At 52.4% G+C, this 14,797-nt stretch overlaps 1 protein-coding gene across 2 annotated transcripts; it reads right to left on the bottom strand.

Annotated features, from left to right (window-relative positions):
- Positions 1-7,221: 7,221 nt before the first annotated feature.
- On the bottom strand, positions 7,222-10,526 carry HOXC11 (homeobox C11). 2 transcript variants are annotated; one of them, XM_025403124.1, is made up of 2 exons: positions 9,731-10,526; positions 7,222-8,469 (listed from the first exon to the last, which is right to left on the bottom strand). In XM_025403124.1, exons 1-2 carry the CDS (start codon positions 10,410-10,412, stop codon positions 8,237-8,239), a joined length of 915 nt encoding a protein of 304 aa, XP_025258909.1. In that variant the 5' UTR covers positions 10,413-10,526; the 3' UTR covers positions 7,222-8,236. The 2 variants fall into 2 exon arrangements, with proteins under 2 accessions (XP_025258909.1, XP_025258908.1); XM_025403123.1 differs by having other exon boundaries at positions 7,230-8,469; positions 9,727-10,520.
- Between the last annotated feature and the right edge of the window lie 4,271 nt (positions 10,527-14,797).

Below are 14,797 nucleotides of genomic sequence, written 5' to 3'. Positions count from 1 at the left end.
CCATCCAGGGGTGGAGAGAGAAGACGCAGGGGTTCCTGAACCTCCGGAAAACTGGAAGGAAATATGTAGTGTATGATTTGCTTGCATGACCGGCCAGGGGAGATTTGAAATGGTTTTGTGTTTTCATTTGCAGGGTCACCGTGGCCTCAGCATAGGGGTTATCCAGGGCAAGGTTAGGCTGTTTAGGCCCCAGACTTGGGACAGTCCGGGCAGCAGTCAATCCAGGGAGCCATTTGTCCCGCCGCCCATCCCGCGGGAAACGGGCGAGACTTTATGGCCACTCTGTTTGTATTATCTGCATTAGTCTTTCCCCACCAGTTTGATCGAAACCGTTCCCTTTTACGAGGACCCAACGAAAATTTCCCGTCATATTTATCAGTCAGGGATAAAAATTTAGTATGGGAACTGATATTTCCTCATTTATGGGACGATGAAATTAAATACCAAAGCAATTGAGAATTATATGGCTTTGGGGGTTCCCTCCCCCCTCTTTCACGTCTCCTTTATTTTCCTGCCTGGTGTGCTTTTCCCAGGAATTTAGCATTCCAGTTCCCTACCCTTACCCCCCATTTTGGAGTCTGGTGCGTCCTTTTCCCCACGGCCAAGTGCCCCTTGGCCACCTCAGCCTTTTCTGTTTTTTCCTCTAGGTGTTAGTAGCTGGGGGCCAGGACAGCGCTACCCGAGCGTCTGCCCAGGCCAGGCCAGGCTGGGATCAGAGAAAGTTTTCCAGGGAAGAACCGTAAAGGGTTTGAGCACAGCTTGGGAGGGGGTGATGCAGTCGGCAGCAAAGGGTGAAGGAGATAAACTTCAGACAAGCCGCAAGGCCTAGCCTGGGGAACCAGCAGACAGGGAGCAGAGTCATCGGCTTCAGGGGCCCCACCACCCAACCTCTTTCCAAGCCCACCTCTCACCTTAGCCAAGGGAGAGGACAGAGTCGCTCGCCGTCATTAATGAAAATAATACTCCGGGGAGGAGCCTCCCGCCTCGACTCCCGCCTCCTCACAAGAACGAATAGTGTTTAAAGTTGAAATAATTAGAAGTATGATAAACACGGCCCATTAATGAAAAAAGAAATCAAATTCCTCAGCCTAAGTGGGACCCCCGGTGGGACAAATGTTTGCCTCTAATTACGCAAGATAAACGAAAACCCGGAGCTGTTAAACTGAGCCCGCTCGGACGACGCAGACCTGAATAACTTGGGTTTTCACAGACTTTGGGATTCTGCTTCAGTGGAGGTAAAAGGAAGGAAAAAGTGAGTGTTTGAGACTGGCGAAGGGAGCATTTGTGGGGGCCTGGGTCTCAGCCCTGCCCCCTTGGGCTCGGTCTTTCCTGAGGCCACGAGCAAAGGCTGTTTCCGTCCTATTGTCCAGGCCTGGCGTTCAAAGGCATGCGGGCTGCCACAGCCACCCCGCCTGCCGCCACTGCCAGGCACCTACCGCCCTGCCCCACAGGACCAAGACCCTTCAGCCTGTGCCCTTGGCAACTGGATTAGGATCCAGGGAAGGCCTGTGTTGCTAGAATCATCCACATATGGACTCTTTTTAATCAATTTCCCCAACTTTCCGAGGGTGCCGAAAGACCTATGCCTATGCCTAAGTCTGGGGCTCCCCCTTCTTACCTCAACTTGGGAACATGAAAATCCAGGGGCTGCAGCCCACAGTGGGGCCAGGCTGTGCATACGACTTGACAAATCCCATCCAGGGCCAGTGCCTTGACCCCTTTCTCCCTTCCCGGGTACCCAGATCTTGGAAAGGCAGCAAGGACGGGGCTGGGCCTCCTTCTGCCTGTGGGGCTGTGAGCAGTGCAGAGGAGGAGGGTTCAGGAGCTCTGTGAATACTCTGGGAGGATCCAGCGGGTTCCACAGGGCAGCCCAAGGGCTGGGGCGCTAGGGGTCCCCACGTGAAAGCAGAAGAAGGAAAATATGCTCAATGAACAAAAAAGGAACCTTGGTTGCTTTCCTGGCTGTAGCCCTCAACACACCCCAGAAGCACCCTGGTTTCTCCAGCAAAAATTATCGGAGTTTCCCCAAGAGGTTAAGAAAGTCAACTGAGAAATTCTGAAGATGAAGTGAAAAAGGAAGAATGTCTTTCCCTTTTGGGTTAAATGATAAAATAAAAATAAAATATGTGTATTGAAATCTTTCTAAGCAAAGAGAAAACAGAATCACACCAGAGATTGCAGGTTTTTTCCTCTTGCTTTGGAGGCCGAGATAAATCCTTCTCTTCCCAAAACTTAAAGAAAAGATTTGCTTTTCTTCTTCACTAACACCAGGCTCTGCCCCAGCTGAATTGGAAGCAGGGAAATTCCAGGCAAAATTCGGAATGCCCAGAGACCCAGAAAAGAAAAAGATTTTCAAACAGGTACTAGAGGAAGGTAGGAGGCTGAGGACGCTTAGCAGGGCCTCTGGTCTACTCTGGACCTCACAGCCCTCGGGATAGCTCGGCCAGCAGAATCTGTCACATCTTGACATTGTACACACTTGCACACAGATGCTATGGAGTTCAGCATCTATACACGTGTCTAACTTGCACTGAAATATGTGTACACAGCCACAAATATTCACTTTTACCCAAAGTGCTGTCTGAGATCTCCGAATCCCAAATTTTGATAACCCGTACCAGTCTGACTGCTTCCTGGCCCTGCCGAAGCTGGCCAGTTATTTAATTTTGTCCCCTGAATTGAAACCAGACCGAAGACACCTCGGAGAGAAGCTTTGTGGGGAGGAGATGGGTGGGAGGATGTCTTAGGCAGGCCCTGCTCCCCACTTTAGTGGTTTGCTTCTAAGTTGCCCCCAGTAAGTCAGGTTTCCAGCTAGAGTCGGGGCTGTGGTTAGGCTGGTTTGCTTCGGAGAAAAACACCGATCCTTTCTTACCGGTTAAATTCCTTTTCAAAGATCTCTGTTTGCCTTCCTTTCCTTTCTTTTCTATTTTTCTTTTTTTCTTTTCTTCTCTTCTTTCTTTCCTTCTTGTTTCATCCTTCGCTTTTCTCTTTATTTGCTTCTTTCTGGTTTCCTTTTTCCTCCTTTCTGCCTGTAATATATTCTTTTCTTCTTTTTCCAATCCTTTCTAATTGTCTTCCTTATTTCTCCCATTTCCTCATTTCCTTCTTTCTTTATTATACAATTCATTCTTTGCTCTTTTCTCTCTCCAATTATTTCCTTCCCCCGACTTTCTTTCCTAGCCTTTCTTATTTTTCTCTGGTGTGCTGGGCTTAGTGAGGGGGACAGCACCAGGCTCAGTCGCGTACCTCCCTAGCCCAGCTGCTAAGGCTTGGAGTTGACCTTCTCCCGCCCACGGCCTTAGCTCAGCTCCTCCTCACAAGGCGAAGTGTAGGGCTGCCAGCCGCCAGCAGCCAGGCCTCAGCAGTCGCCATTAGAGGGAGGAAAAATCGGATTCTGGGGCACATCCACACTAATGCTGATGGCTTCTTCAAGTGCCAGGATTCAGAGGTCATGTATTTTCACTTCCATCACCCCAAAGGAGGCTTGTCTACCAGGCCTGCCTTTGGAGAAGTTGTCCCATCTTTGTCCTGACCTCCGGAGCTGAAACATTAAAATGGCACAAAGTTGAGCCCAGTTGGTGCTCCCAAGGCTGGAGTTAGGGGAAATGAGCAAATGGGATTCTGTCAGTCCCAGGATGAGGGGAAGGTCCAGGGGTCATCCGTGGGCAAGGCCATCTCCCACATGGCCGCCTTTGTTCTCTGTTCCTGGACTGCAGCCCTGCTGGCCCTCTGTCTCCTCTGGTCCTGCAACCACTGCAACCTCTGGGCAGGAGTTTCTTGGTGTTTTGGATTCTTTCTTCAAACCCATTGTTGACTTCACAGGCGGCAGGCCAGGATGCAGGGCTGTGTGTGCAGAGACCCTCCCAAACCAGCAGTCTGAGTCAAGGTTATGGGTCTTTGCTTTGTGCAGTGGATTGGAGGGGGGCTGTGCAGAGAGGTATGTGTGTGTGTGTGTGTGTGTGTGTATGTGTGTGTGTGTGTAGAGAGAGAGAGAGGGTAGTGCCTACAGGAGAACAAGAGGGTGTGATGGGGGAAGGTCTTGTCATGCTGATATTGTCCAAACTTTTAGAGTTTGTAAGTGTGCAAGAGCAGAGTGGACAGGACTCTGTCCAAAGATGCTCCAAAGCTGAGTCCAAGATGGGCCTCAGGAAGGACTGACTCAGACCTTCAAGCCTTTTTGCCTTAGAAAAAGGCAGCTCCATACACTCCCTTCCCTGAACTGCCACCCCACAGAGCCCCTCTCACCTCTGCCTCTCAAAGACCTGTGATTTCATCCTATGGCAAGACGAAAACTTACTTTTTTTTTTTTTTAAGGGATGGGGAATCTTGTAAAATTTTTATGCCAAACAAAGTTATACAAACTTCCCGGGCGTTGCCTTTTCCAAAGGTTTATATGAATAATAAAGAGTGCAGTCGCGTGCACTGGTTCTGGCGGGCTCTGAGTAGGGAGGGGTTAGCAAACAGCATTATCCAACCCTGGGGCACCAGAAACCCCAGTGGCTCCCCCCTTCAGGGAATACTGGCCCCGAAACAATTGCCCTACGGATTCCTGAGAGAGGCGGGGAAAGCGAAGGGGTGGTGCCCTTGACTCCCTTGAAGTTCAAAGTTCTTCTTTGCCCTTAAGAGAAGAGCCCTCTCTGCTCTCAGCCCACTGGAGAAATTAGCCCAAGATAGCTTCTCCCATTCTGGTTGAGAACTGGTTCTAGATATCCCCAACTTTGTTCACCTTTCAGACACCTTTTGCTCCCCCAAAACAGAGCTCCCCAATCTTTCCATCTGGGACACCTAGAGCCAGGGGGCTTTCTCTCAGAGGTGCTTGGCAGGGGTTTTGAGTCTTCTTACAAGGGACCCTTGTATCGCCAAACCTCAGCCACCTAAGAGTCTAAGTGACAAAGAAATCCCAAACTCAAGGCTACTCCCAAACCCATTTCTCATTTCGAGTGCCCTTGATTCCTCCTGCACCCCCAAAGCCCATGGTTGGAGGGGGAGGGGCCCAGAGTGCTCTCTCAGCCCATACCACTTAATACCCTTGTAAACTCCCACGTGCGCTATAAACTTGGATTTTTACAACCAGCATTCCTCCTTAGCTCCGGGAAACTTTGAACTCGGCCTCAGGTTTATTTACTGTGGGGGGGGGGCGGTGGGGAGGAAAGGGGCTGGGGAGCTGGGAGCTGAGAAAGGCTGGAGAAAAGAGGAAAAATGTGGGGCAAGGGGCTGAGGAGGTGGGGGTCTGGGGTGTGTTGGGAGAACCAAGACCCTCCACTACAGGTTTGTTTACTATTTAGGGCGGAAGCAGTTTCTAATACAGGCCAGACTGAGTCGTTAAGGTCGAAATGAAACTGGATTTAGAGACATGGGGTGGGGGTGCTTTATGGCAGCGTCTAGACGAGGATCTTTTGTTCCTGGGCAGTGCTGCGGCTGGAGAGGATTACCCCAAGAGGTTGAGCCCAGAGTGCCCCTGACCTGCAAGGGGGGTTGGACACCTTGGGAGACCGAAGGTGGGTTTGTTTGGGGGCCAAAAAACCCTTTTTCCTCCTTTTTAGAGGGTCACCAAGGACTGGCAGATTCCTGGCTTGGGTCACAGAAGCCTTTGTTTTTCTTTCATGGTGACCTTCTCCTCTCATCCAGCAGAACTCTCTTTTGGAGCGGAGGACATTTCTGGGCTGCACATTGCAGAGAAAGTGGTACCTGTGGGTTTTAAATATTTTTCTCCAAAATCAGGCATTTGGAGGCTAATATTTTGTTTTATAAATAGGTTCATCTTATAGAGTTTCCTCTAGCCTAATTTTACAGGAAACATGACCAGCAGGCTAATATTTCCTAATGTGGCTAGTGGATAAACATCATACCTGGAGAAGTGTCTCACACACACACACACACACACACACACACAAACGTACAGAGGCCCCTCAGTTGCATTCCTGTCCACACTCAACAAACACTGCCAGTGGTTACACACCACAGAGACACAAGCTCTAGATGTGCATGTGGTCAGGTTTACTCCATACAACAGACAAAAGCATACAAATAATATTCCTTCTTATGTGCACCCATAGGCACACCGAGTTAAATAAAACGTTTTTGTGTGGGCACATGAGGGAATTGTGGGCTGCATATACACCCTAGTTTGCAAATCCTGTCTCACAACCCGACCCACGTTTACAAATTTGAAATTTAGATACCTAAACTGCAGGGATTCTTACCATCAAAAATGACAGACCCTAGATTTGATAGTCATGATGCTTCTTCCTTTCATCCAACAGAATTGTATTGACAAAAACATTTTCTTTGAATTATACAAAGACAGAAAGAGAGGGGAAAGATGAGATAAGTGGTCCTGAATCTCTGCTCCCAAATAATGAATTTGAAACAGAGACCAACGGAGTGCCCTCACTGAAAGCACTGCAAGGACCATGATTATCTTTATACAGAAGAAACCTGCAGCAAATATAGATGGGTATAGTGACTGTCCCCACAGGTCATCTCCATCCCCAGTGCCAACCCCTACAAAACAAATCTCTGGGGCTTTCTACTGTGGGACACCCAATGTGTAAACCTCAGGGTGGCCCCAGTACAGGCGTCTTGTTGTGTCTGGAAGAGCCTGGCCATTTGTGCCAGAGGGAAAGCAGCCAGTCCCCACCTTCCCACCCCCAGGAGCTGTGGAGAGGAGAGGGAGGGGGCTGGTTTCTCCTTCTGTCCCCTCCTTCCTTAAAAACAGTGTGTAAAAATTCCAATACAGACTTCTCATAGAGAGAGAGAGAGAGGGAGAGAGAGAGAGAGAGAGAAAGCTCTACCCTTCACACTACACATTTAACTGCGACAGACGGAGACATCTGGCAGAAGGGCGGTGGAGCCAAAAAAATTCCTATAAATTTAAATTCGATGATGGTTACAATTAACTCCACAACAAACGTGTACTTAAACAGAAAGCCGTTGCTGGGCGTTTGGACACAGCTCGAGCTGCACGTGAGAAAGGAGAGCTTCAGAGTAGCTATGGAATGTCCTCAGCTTGAGAATGTGAGGAAACTACGGCCATACTCTTGGCCCTGCCAGCGGAGAGCAGCTCCAGGCCGGCCAGCACCGGCCTATCTCACCTCTGCTTGCCTGTCCTCACCGGCTGGGCTTTGCCCTCCTGCCTCCTCCTCCTCCGCCGCCGCCATGGGAGCATGGAGGATTTTAAGAGGAGAGGGGTTAATAAAAGGGTCAAATAAAATCATAATATTGAACAGAATGAAATTTATCTTTATTTGCCACCAAAAAAATTTTCACAGCAATCCCTCTGGGAAGGGAGCAGGGTGGGGAGTGCCCATGTACACACGCACTCACGCATAGGAGGAGAGATGGGTGATTTGAATCTCACTGGGGGCGTTCCCCCCTTCCCCTCCAGGTGGAAAGAAATTTATTTACAAAAATCCAGGCCCCAGCAAGCGGGAGGCGCCCAATCCCATCTCCCTACTGCCTCCACCACCCCAATGTTCTTTTTTCTTAAAAAAAAAAAAAAAAGAGGTAACGACTGCATAGACTATAGATAAATCCATGAAGTGGGGGCACTGCTTGGAAAAAGGTTTGGAAACCTCAATGCACCGATTAAGAAATTTCAAAGGAAGGTTCTACACATTCACGGGGAGAACAACTAGGCTCGGGCGGGGCCTTGGCGAAGACGGAGGTAGGACACGGACTTTGCACACCTAACACCAGGTCGACGGTACAGAAATTTCACAGCAAAGCAGGATCACATTTAGCTGCCCCCTAAAGTAGTGGGGCTAGGTGGGGCGGGGTAGAGGGGGAGCCCAAGAAGTTTCCGCTGGCAGACATGCTGTCTTAGCGGATCTTTTCACTTGGGCAAGGGAAGGCTTTTAGTTCGTGGATTGTTCGGCTCAGGCGCTCACTACTGTCGCCCCTCCCCCACCCAATCCGAGCAGCAGCAAGACATTGTCGCCGAGGTGTGTTTTCTTTTAAATAAAAGTCTTGGCCTCGGCGCCAACGGTGTTCACTCGCCGTGCATCAGACACTTCCCTTCACCCCCTTTTCAGGCCCGGTCCCCGTCCCACAGCGAGAGTCAGATGGAGGGTCCAGGAGGTTCCGGAACGGAGTGCCGGCCACAGCGGTGGGGGCCACCCCTGGCCACAGTCCAGTTTTCCACCCGCGGAAAGAAGACGAGTTAGAAAATAAAAAATAAAAATAAAATAAAATAAATTTCCCCTCCCCCCGCCCCCAAAAGGGCCCGGTCTGCAGGTTACAGCAGCGGGTTTCCCGAGAAATACTGCAGCCGGTCTCTGCTCAGTTTTTTTTCTTTCATCCTTCTGTTCTGAAACCAAATTTTCACTTGTCGGTCCGTCAGGTTCAGCATCCGGGACAGCTGCAGCCGCTTCTCTTTGTTGATATATACGTTGAAGAAAAACTCTCGCTCCAGTTCCCGGATCTGGAATTTCGAATAAGGGCAGCGCTTCTTGCGGGTGCGGGGGGCGTCTGGAGGGAGGGGAGGGGGCAAGTGCGAGGAGAGGGGGGAGAGAGACACGTGAGACCCTGGCGACCCCAGCCCGCTGAGCGCTCAGCGGCCCTTCTCCTAGCCCACCGCAGGCAGCCCTCCCGCCAGGCGGCTGGCTGTCTTGCAGTTGCAGCGCCCGGGCAAGCCTCGACCCCCTGCCAGGTCTAGCGGGTCCCGACCCCCGGCCACTGCGCGATCTCGTCCCCAGTCCTCAGGCGAGAGCCACGGCTGACAGGGTTTGGGACACAAGGAAAGCCCTCCGGGGACACGTGCGTGCCCTCGGGCCCCCTGTCTGCTCCCCCTCGGCCCTCGGGCCCTTCCTGCGCCGCCCTCCCAGTGGTTCGGAAAGCCCAGCCACCCCCCCCCTCAAGAAATCTGGGGGGAAAGCTGAGAACAGGCGCGAAGCAGTGAGATCTGGCGAGAGCAGTGGGGAGGCGGGGAGGAAGCCGGCCAGCAGGCACCGGGACACCAGAGAGCCGCTTCCGGGGCCCTGGCGCCCCGGGACGCCCGCGGGGCCGCGCCTTCCACATCGCAGTTCTAGGCCAGCTCCGAGGCCGCGGACCCAGGAGAAACGCCCAGACCCCCGCCTGGAGCGCAGTGGAGTCCTGCGCCGCCTCGCCCCATTCCCCTGTCGCCGCTGACCCCAGAGTTGCTTGGGTTTCTGCTGGAGGACCCGCGAACACATAGTTTGAACATTTTCAAAACTAGTTTTAAAAAGGATCATAGCGGCCCTGGCTTGCCTCTCCGGTCTCAGGTTCTGCTCCATTGCTCCTCTCCCCCACCTCTCCCCCTCTCTGGATCTCTCCCTGTCTTTCCCTCGCCCTCCCCTTTCTCCCCCTCCACCCCTCCCCTCCTTCCCACTCCTCGGCAGCCTGGCTCCCCATCCTTCCTTAAATGCTCTTCTAAGTTCACGATCAAAGTTAATATCGCCCGCAATGGTGGCGCTTTTAAAAATTTCACAGACCGAGGGAGATAACGGGGGAGGGGGGTTCACCCGGCTTTTCCAAAGAGCCCTTTTCCCTCCCTCCCCACCCCTTCTCCATCGTAAAAAGTCGAGTCGTTGGGAGAGAGGGCTTTGTAGGTTATAATAAAATCCTTTGAATGCTTATAAAACTCCACATAAAATCGGACTGACCCAAAACACGAGGCCGTCCCCGCTCCCCTTGCCTCCCCCCTTCTCCCGCCCTCCCTCTCTCGCTCCCTCCCTCGCTGCCCGCCCGTTCCCCGGCCGCTGCTACCTACTGGGGGCGGCTCCTTTGGCCGGCTCCTTGGCCGCGGAGTGGGCTGAACCGGACGAGCTGGGATTTGTGTTCTCCTCCTCAGCCTCCGCCTCGGTACCCGTCTCAGCCCGGGACCCCAGTCCCGAGGCCGGGGGCGCCTCGGGCTCCCCCTTGGCCTCGCCCTTGCCGGAGCAGGGGGGCTCGGCGGGAGCGTCGCCGCCACCGCAGTAGGCGTTGTCGAAGAAACGGTCGAAGGCTTGAGGCAGGACGCTGTTCTTGTTGACTGAGGAGTAGAAGCCGGCGGGGGCTGCGTGCGGGGCGCTGGGGTGGTGGTGGCCGCCGTAGGAGCCTTCGTTTTTCATGAGGATCTCGGTGACGGTGGAAGGAGGCAGGCACTCCCGGTGCATAAGCTCGTCGGCAGCAGCATAGCAGGAGGAGTAGCTGTTCCGATGGTGCCACTTGCCGGTTGGCTCCAGGCCGTAGGAGACCTCCCGGACCGGGGGCACTTGGGCCGAGTAGGGATAGGAGATCTGACGAGAGGGGGCCTGGGGCAGGAAGGAGGAGACCGTGGAGAACTCGGGCATGTAGTAAGTGCAACTGGGCAGATAGAGGTTGGAGGCGCAGCTCCCTCGCTCGCCGAAATCTGCGCCCCTCTCCTTGCGCGACGGCGAGCAGAAGTTGCCCAGGTTGACCGAGTTAAACATCGTTCTCCTCTCCTGCCGGCTCCGGATGGAGGTTTTGGACCCGGTCTAGCGAGGGGGGAAAATTTGGGAAGGCGAGATGACGCGTTATCCGTCTTAGTCTCTCTCCCTGAGCACGTGATCCAAAGTAGATATTGTCATATATCAGTTCGGAGCACTTCGCAGACGTAGGAGGGGTTCTCTCTTAGGTAAGATCGGGGACGTTCAGGCGATTGGTTTGCAAACACCGCAGAAACATTATGAAAATCAATTGCAGATTTGTATTCGTTTTTCTCTCGTCACTCCCCTTCTCTCCATATCACAGCACGAGCAAAGGAGGAGAGAGAGGCTTGGGGTGGGGTGGGCGGTGGGACGGGCGAGAGTGGTGGCTGGGAGGGGGTAATTGTATTTTTTTCTAGCTGCTGCTCTTTTTCTCCCCCAGGATTGGGGGAAGGAGGAGGTCTCTCACGTATGGAGGTCTTGCCTTCTCTCTGTGATCAGCACCAGAAGGGTGGGAGTGAGGACTTCTTTCCCCACTGCCTGATTTCCCCAGAGAAGTGAATCCTTTCCCTTAAATCTCAGGGACTCTTACCCTTCCAACCCGCAGAGTCACTGCCTGCTCACAAGAGTTTGAAGATGTCCACTGTTTTCCTGGCCAGAGCTGGGTGTCAAGACTACCTTTCCGGAGTCCTTAGAGAGACTCCCGGAAGAGTATCTGAAGTTTCCCAAAGGTGAGGCAGCCCAGCTGCAAGCCAGTGTCCCAACTTTGTCTGGCTTGCTGTGCTGCCGCTGGCTAGGGAGTCAGATTAGTCATAAACGAGTGGTGAGCAGTGCGCCAGCCGCCCAGCCGGTGCCTGGCGAAGTCTGGGAAAAACCTTCTCTAATGTTGTGTTAAATATTTAGTATGAGAGAGTGGCCCTGGGTGAATATTTCATGCCTGCCTTTATTGTCAATCAATGTGAAGAAAGCTACATCCACTGTGGATTTTCAAATCCCAAACCCCAAAGAAAAGGATTGGAATGAGAGCCATGTATCTTCTATGTCAGGGCCCTTTGGCTTAGTGGCTCAGCCTCAGCTAGTGGGCTGAAAAGAAGCCTAGTGTAGGGGTCCAGATAGAATATAGTGGGGGGACTAGGTTTGGGGTTCTTATCCTTGGATGATTTTGGGGACTGTAAGGTGGGAGTGGGGCCAGGTATGGGTCTCCAGAAGAGACTAGCCAGACAGCAGAAAGGAGCAGTGGATGCTGTAGCATCAGGGGAGACCCAGGGGCCACTCCCTAGTCAAAGCCCCCAGCCTCTGTCCCTGGGGCTGTGACCAGATCTTAGTGCCTCCTTCCTATTTCTCAGTCCTGCCCTGCCCTCCTCCAAGTCTGTCAGCCTCCTGGGTAGCTGTAGCCCAAGCAGTAGGCTCAGTGATTCTGCATCCCCAACCCCTTGCCTTCCATCCCTTTGAGCACCACAGGACACATCTGGACATCTGAAAATCACTTTATTGAGAGGTTCTGGACTGGGTCCAAGGGGCCAAAAGCAACCAGCATGAGCTGAAAGCAACCTTGGGTCCAAAGAGGAGCTGCCAGGGCACGATTTGTTTGGGAAGGAGGGGAAGAACTGAAGCCCCCAAGGGCTCAGCCCAATGCACACTCAGGGAAAACAAAAAATAGCCCAAACTCTCTTTACACCCATAACCCTTAGTTAAAATTAGTTTCCACTTAAAGAAATTAGATTGGATTTGTCTTGATGAAACATGATGAAGTGCTGCAGCTCCCAAACCAGATAGGGAGGACACAAAAAATCGTAGCTTGTCTCCATATGTAAACCCTAAAATCCATTCCTCCTCAGCGCTCCTGCCTCCTCAAACTTGCTCAGCATTTAGAGTGACACCTGGGTGGAGTCTGCCTCCATCATGGGTCCCAATCTCAGGGCGGTTCTGGAATACTCAGGGATAGGTCTCAGGTGCCTCCCTACCCACTCAATGCTGGGCGCTGCTTCTTTAGTTCTGGTCAGATCTTAAACCGAAGCAAAGAATAACTAGATTGGGGCTTTGCTGAAGTGTGAGGCTTCTCTGTTGTGTTTCCTTTTTCCTCTAGCCCTTTTTATAGGGTGAGCTGGGGCCAGCATTTTTAATTATAATAGTGGGGAACTATGGACTGTGGCTTTTAATGGGGTTCACACTGACCTCATTAAACTCAAGTTTATTGAAGGCAATACGCTCCCCAAACAGTGATAGGAACCAGCAAGAGGGAAGCAAGAGGTACTCCTATCCTTGCAGAAGTGTGGATGAGGGCTCAAGTCGCAGCTCCCACTTTCTCCACTTCCACCCAAGGCTCTGCTTCCTTCCCCCTCCTGGCCCTCCAGGGTGATGTGGGGCCCAGTCCCCCAAGGCAGATTCAGCACAGCCAGGGCTGAGGTGGGGGTAGGGGCTGCTTCCTGTGAGGAGACAGCTGCTGGCCTGAGCACTTGAATTTGACCACCAAAGTTTATTCCCGGGCCACCATAAAAGTGAGCCAGGCGGCAACAAGGTGCTGCTGGCGGCCCTATTTCCTTGAAACAAAAAAGAAAGGCAAGAAAGAATATCAAAGAGTTGATGTCTAGGAAACGCTGGGGTTTCCCAACAGAGACTTCTGGAAAGTAATATTCCTCCTCTTAAAAGTAAGGCATGAAGTTTAAAATGTTCTCTAGTGTTGGTATGGCTTAGTTTTTCAACAAATCAAAAAATCCCTAGCAACTGTCAGTTGCTGCTAGGGTCAAGGAAGGAAGGCCCTGGCCACTGAGGTCAGCCAGGCATTTACTGGCAAAAATGCCCATGGTCTGGAGTAGCCTCCCTGCCCAGCCCTGGGTCCAGGCTACCTGGAAGCTTCAGCTGAGATGCTTGTCCCAGGCTGCACCCTCTCAGCCTGTGGATTCTGGCCAGAGCATCAATGCCTCCCCACACAGGACCCATCCCCGGCCCCCAACCCCTTCCTTGTCAAGCCCGCTCCAGGTGGCTTATTTGTACCTTATCTGGTGGACGACTGTGGGCTCCAGGTGGCTTATTTGTACCTTATCTGGTGGACGACTGTGGCCTCTCCATCTTCTTTGAGTCCTGGCCTTCATCTGAAATTCTCTGCAGCAGGGCCATCCGGCCCTCCCCACTGGCTCTTGGTGTCCTCAGTTAGCGCCACCAGCCAGCCTGGCCGCTAGCAGGCGGCTGCGGTCTGGGCAGCTATCCCGGTAGCCTGACCAAAGCAAAGGCAGACTCCAGCACCCTTCCCTCCCACACATGGACAACAGGGGCAGCTTCAGAAGGGGACAGTGTCTCCTAAATTCTGCCCTGGGCAGCTCCCAGAGCAAACTCCCGCACACAGAGTTAGGGCCTCCTGTTAGCTTGTCTACCTCCTCCCACTGCTCTGGGTTCTAGAGAGCAGATCGTGGTAGGGAAAGGAGCCCATCCCACAGACCATGAACTGGGGAGGAAAATGCTGAAAGGAGAAATGGGGCCACATGTGCTCCAATGGGCTTGGATTATAAATTCAGCCTGTGTGGAGTCAATAAAAAGATAAGCAGAGAGAGTCCCACGCATGGACAACCTCATTTGTTCACAGGCTGGGCCAGCAAGGAGCCTTCATTAGAAATTGGCTTTCACCTTCTTGCCTATATTTCTCTCCCTTACAGTAATATCACTGCCTGCAATAATCCCTTTAGTATGCTTTGGGATTTTCAGGTCAGTGGTTTATCTTGCACCCGGGACACCCCAGCCCCAGCCAGGGAGCAAGATCCTGGGACTGCTAGTTCCTGGCTTCTACCTCTTCTCAGACTTGGCCATTGCCCCAAGCCTGAGTCCCCAAGTCAGGCCACCTAAGCTGGTGGATGCTGCTCAGAGGTTCCTGGGACCTATGGAGGAGGTAGTGGGGAGGGAGAAGGACAACTCCTTTGCCCCCACAGGCCCCACCCAGCTTCCTCTGTGGAGAGATTGTCCCAGGAGGGTAGCAACCCGACCCTATTTCTTCCCATAAAAAGCCCTATTTTACGAGCCGGTTTCACTGGCCCCCTCACCAAATGTTCCAAAATGAAGGAAATGTCTTAAAAGCAGTCTGGAAATGGAGCCGCTGCTATTGGGCTTTAGTTTCCTAAGCCAGTTGTAGTGGCACAGAAAATACCTTTTCTGGGCAGGATTGCCCTGTTGGGCCACCCAGATCTGCCTCACCGCAGAGCTGAGGCGGGTTGACTGGGGCCCTGATTCTCTGGCTTTAGCTCCTACTTTAAGGCTCGGACCTAGTCCTCCTGATCAAAGTGAGCTCGTGGCATTTTTATGAGATCAACTTCAGTGACTCTTTATTAGCGATCAGATGCCTGGGTCGAAAATGCAAAAGGAAACAAACAGCTAATCAATCCAAAAAGGAAAAGGAAAAAAAGAGAGAGGTGGGAAGGCAT

This window comes from Theropithecus gelada, chromosome 11, assembly GCF_003255815.1.
Source record: "Theropithecus gelada isolate Dixy chromosome 11, Tgel_1.0, whole genome shotgun sequence".
NCBI lineage: Eukaryota > Metazoa > Chordata > Mammalia > Primates > Cercopithecidae > Theropithecus > Theropithecus gelada.
This window is presented reverse-complemented; position numbering and strand designations above follow the sequence as displayed.

Bases quoted from the DNA above. Each gene is read 5' to 3' on its own strand.
- HOXC11 (XM_025403123.1), bottom strand. From the start codon at position 10,412: ATGTTTAACTCGGTCAACCTGGGCAACTTCTGCTCGCCGTCGCGCAAG. The intron at 8,470-9,726 runs GTAGCAGCGGCC...CCCTCCCTCCAG, and splicing joins AAAGGAGCCGCCCCCAGTAG to ACGCCCCCCGCACCCGCAAG.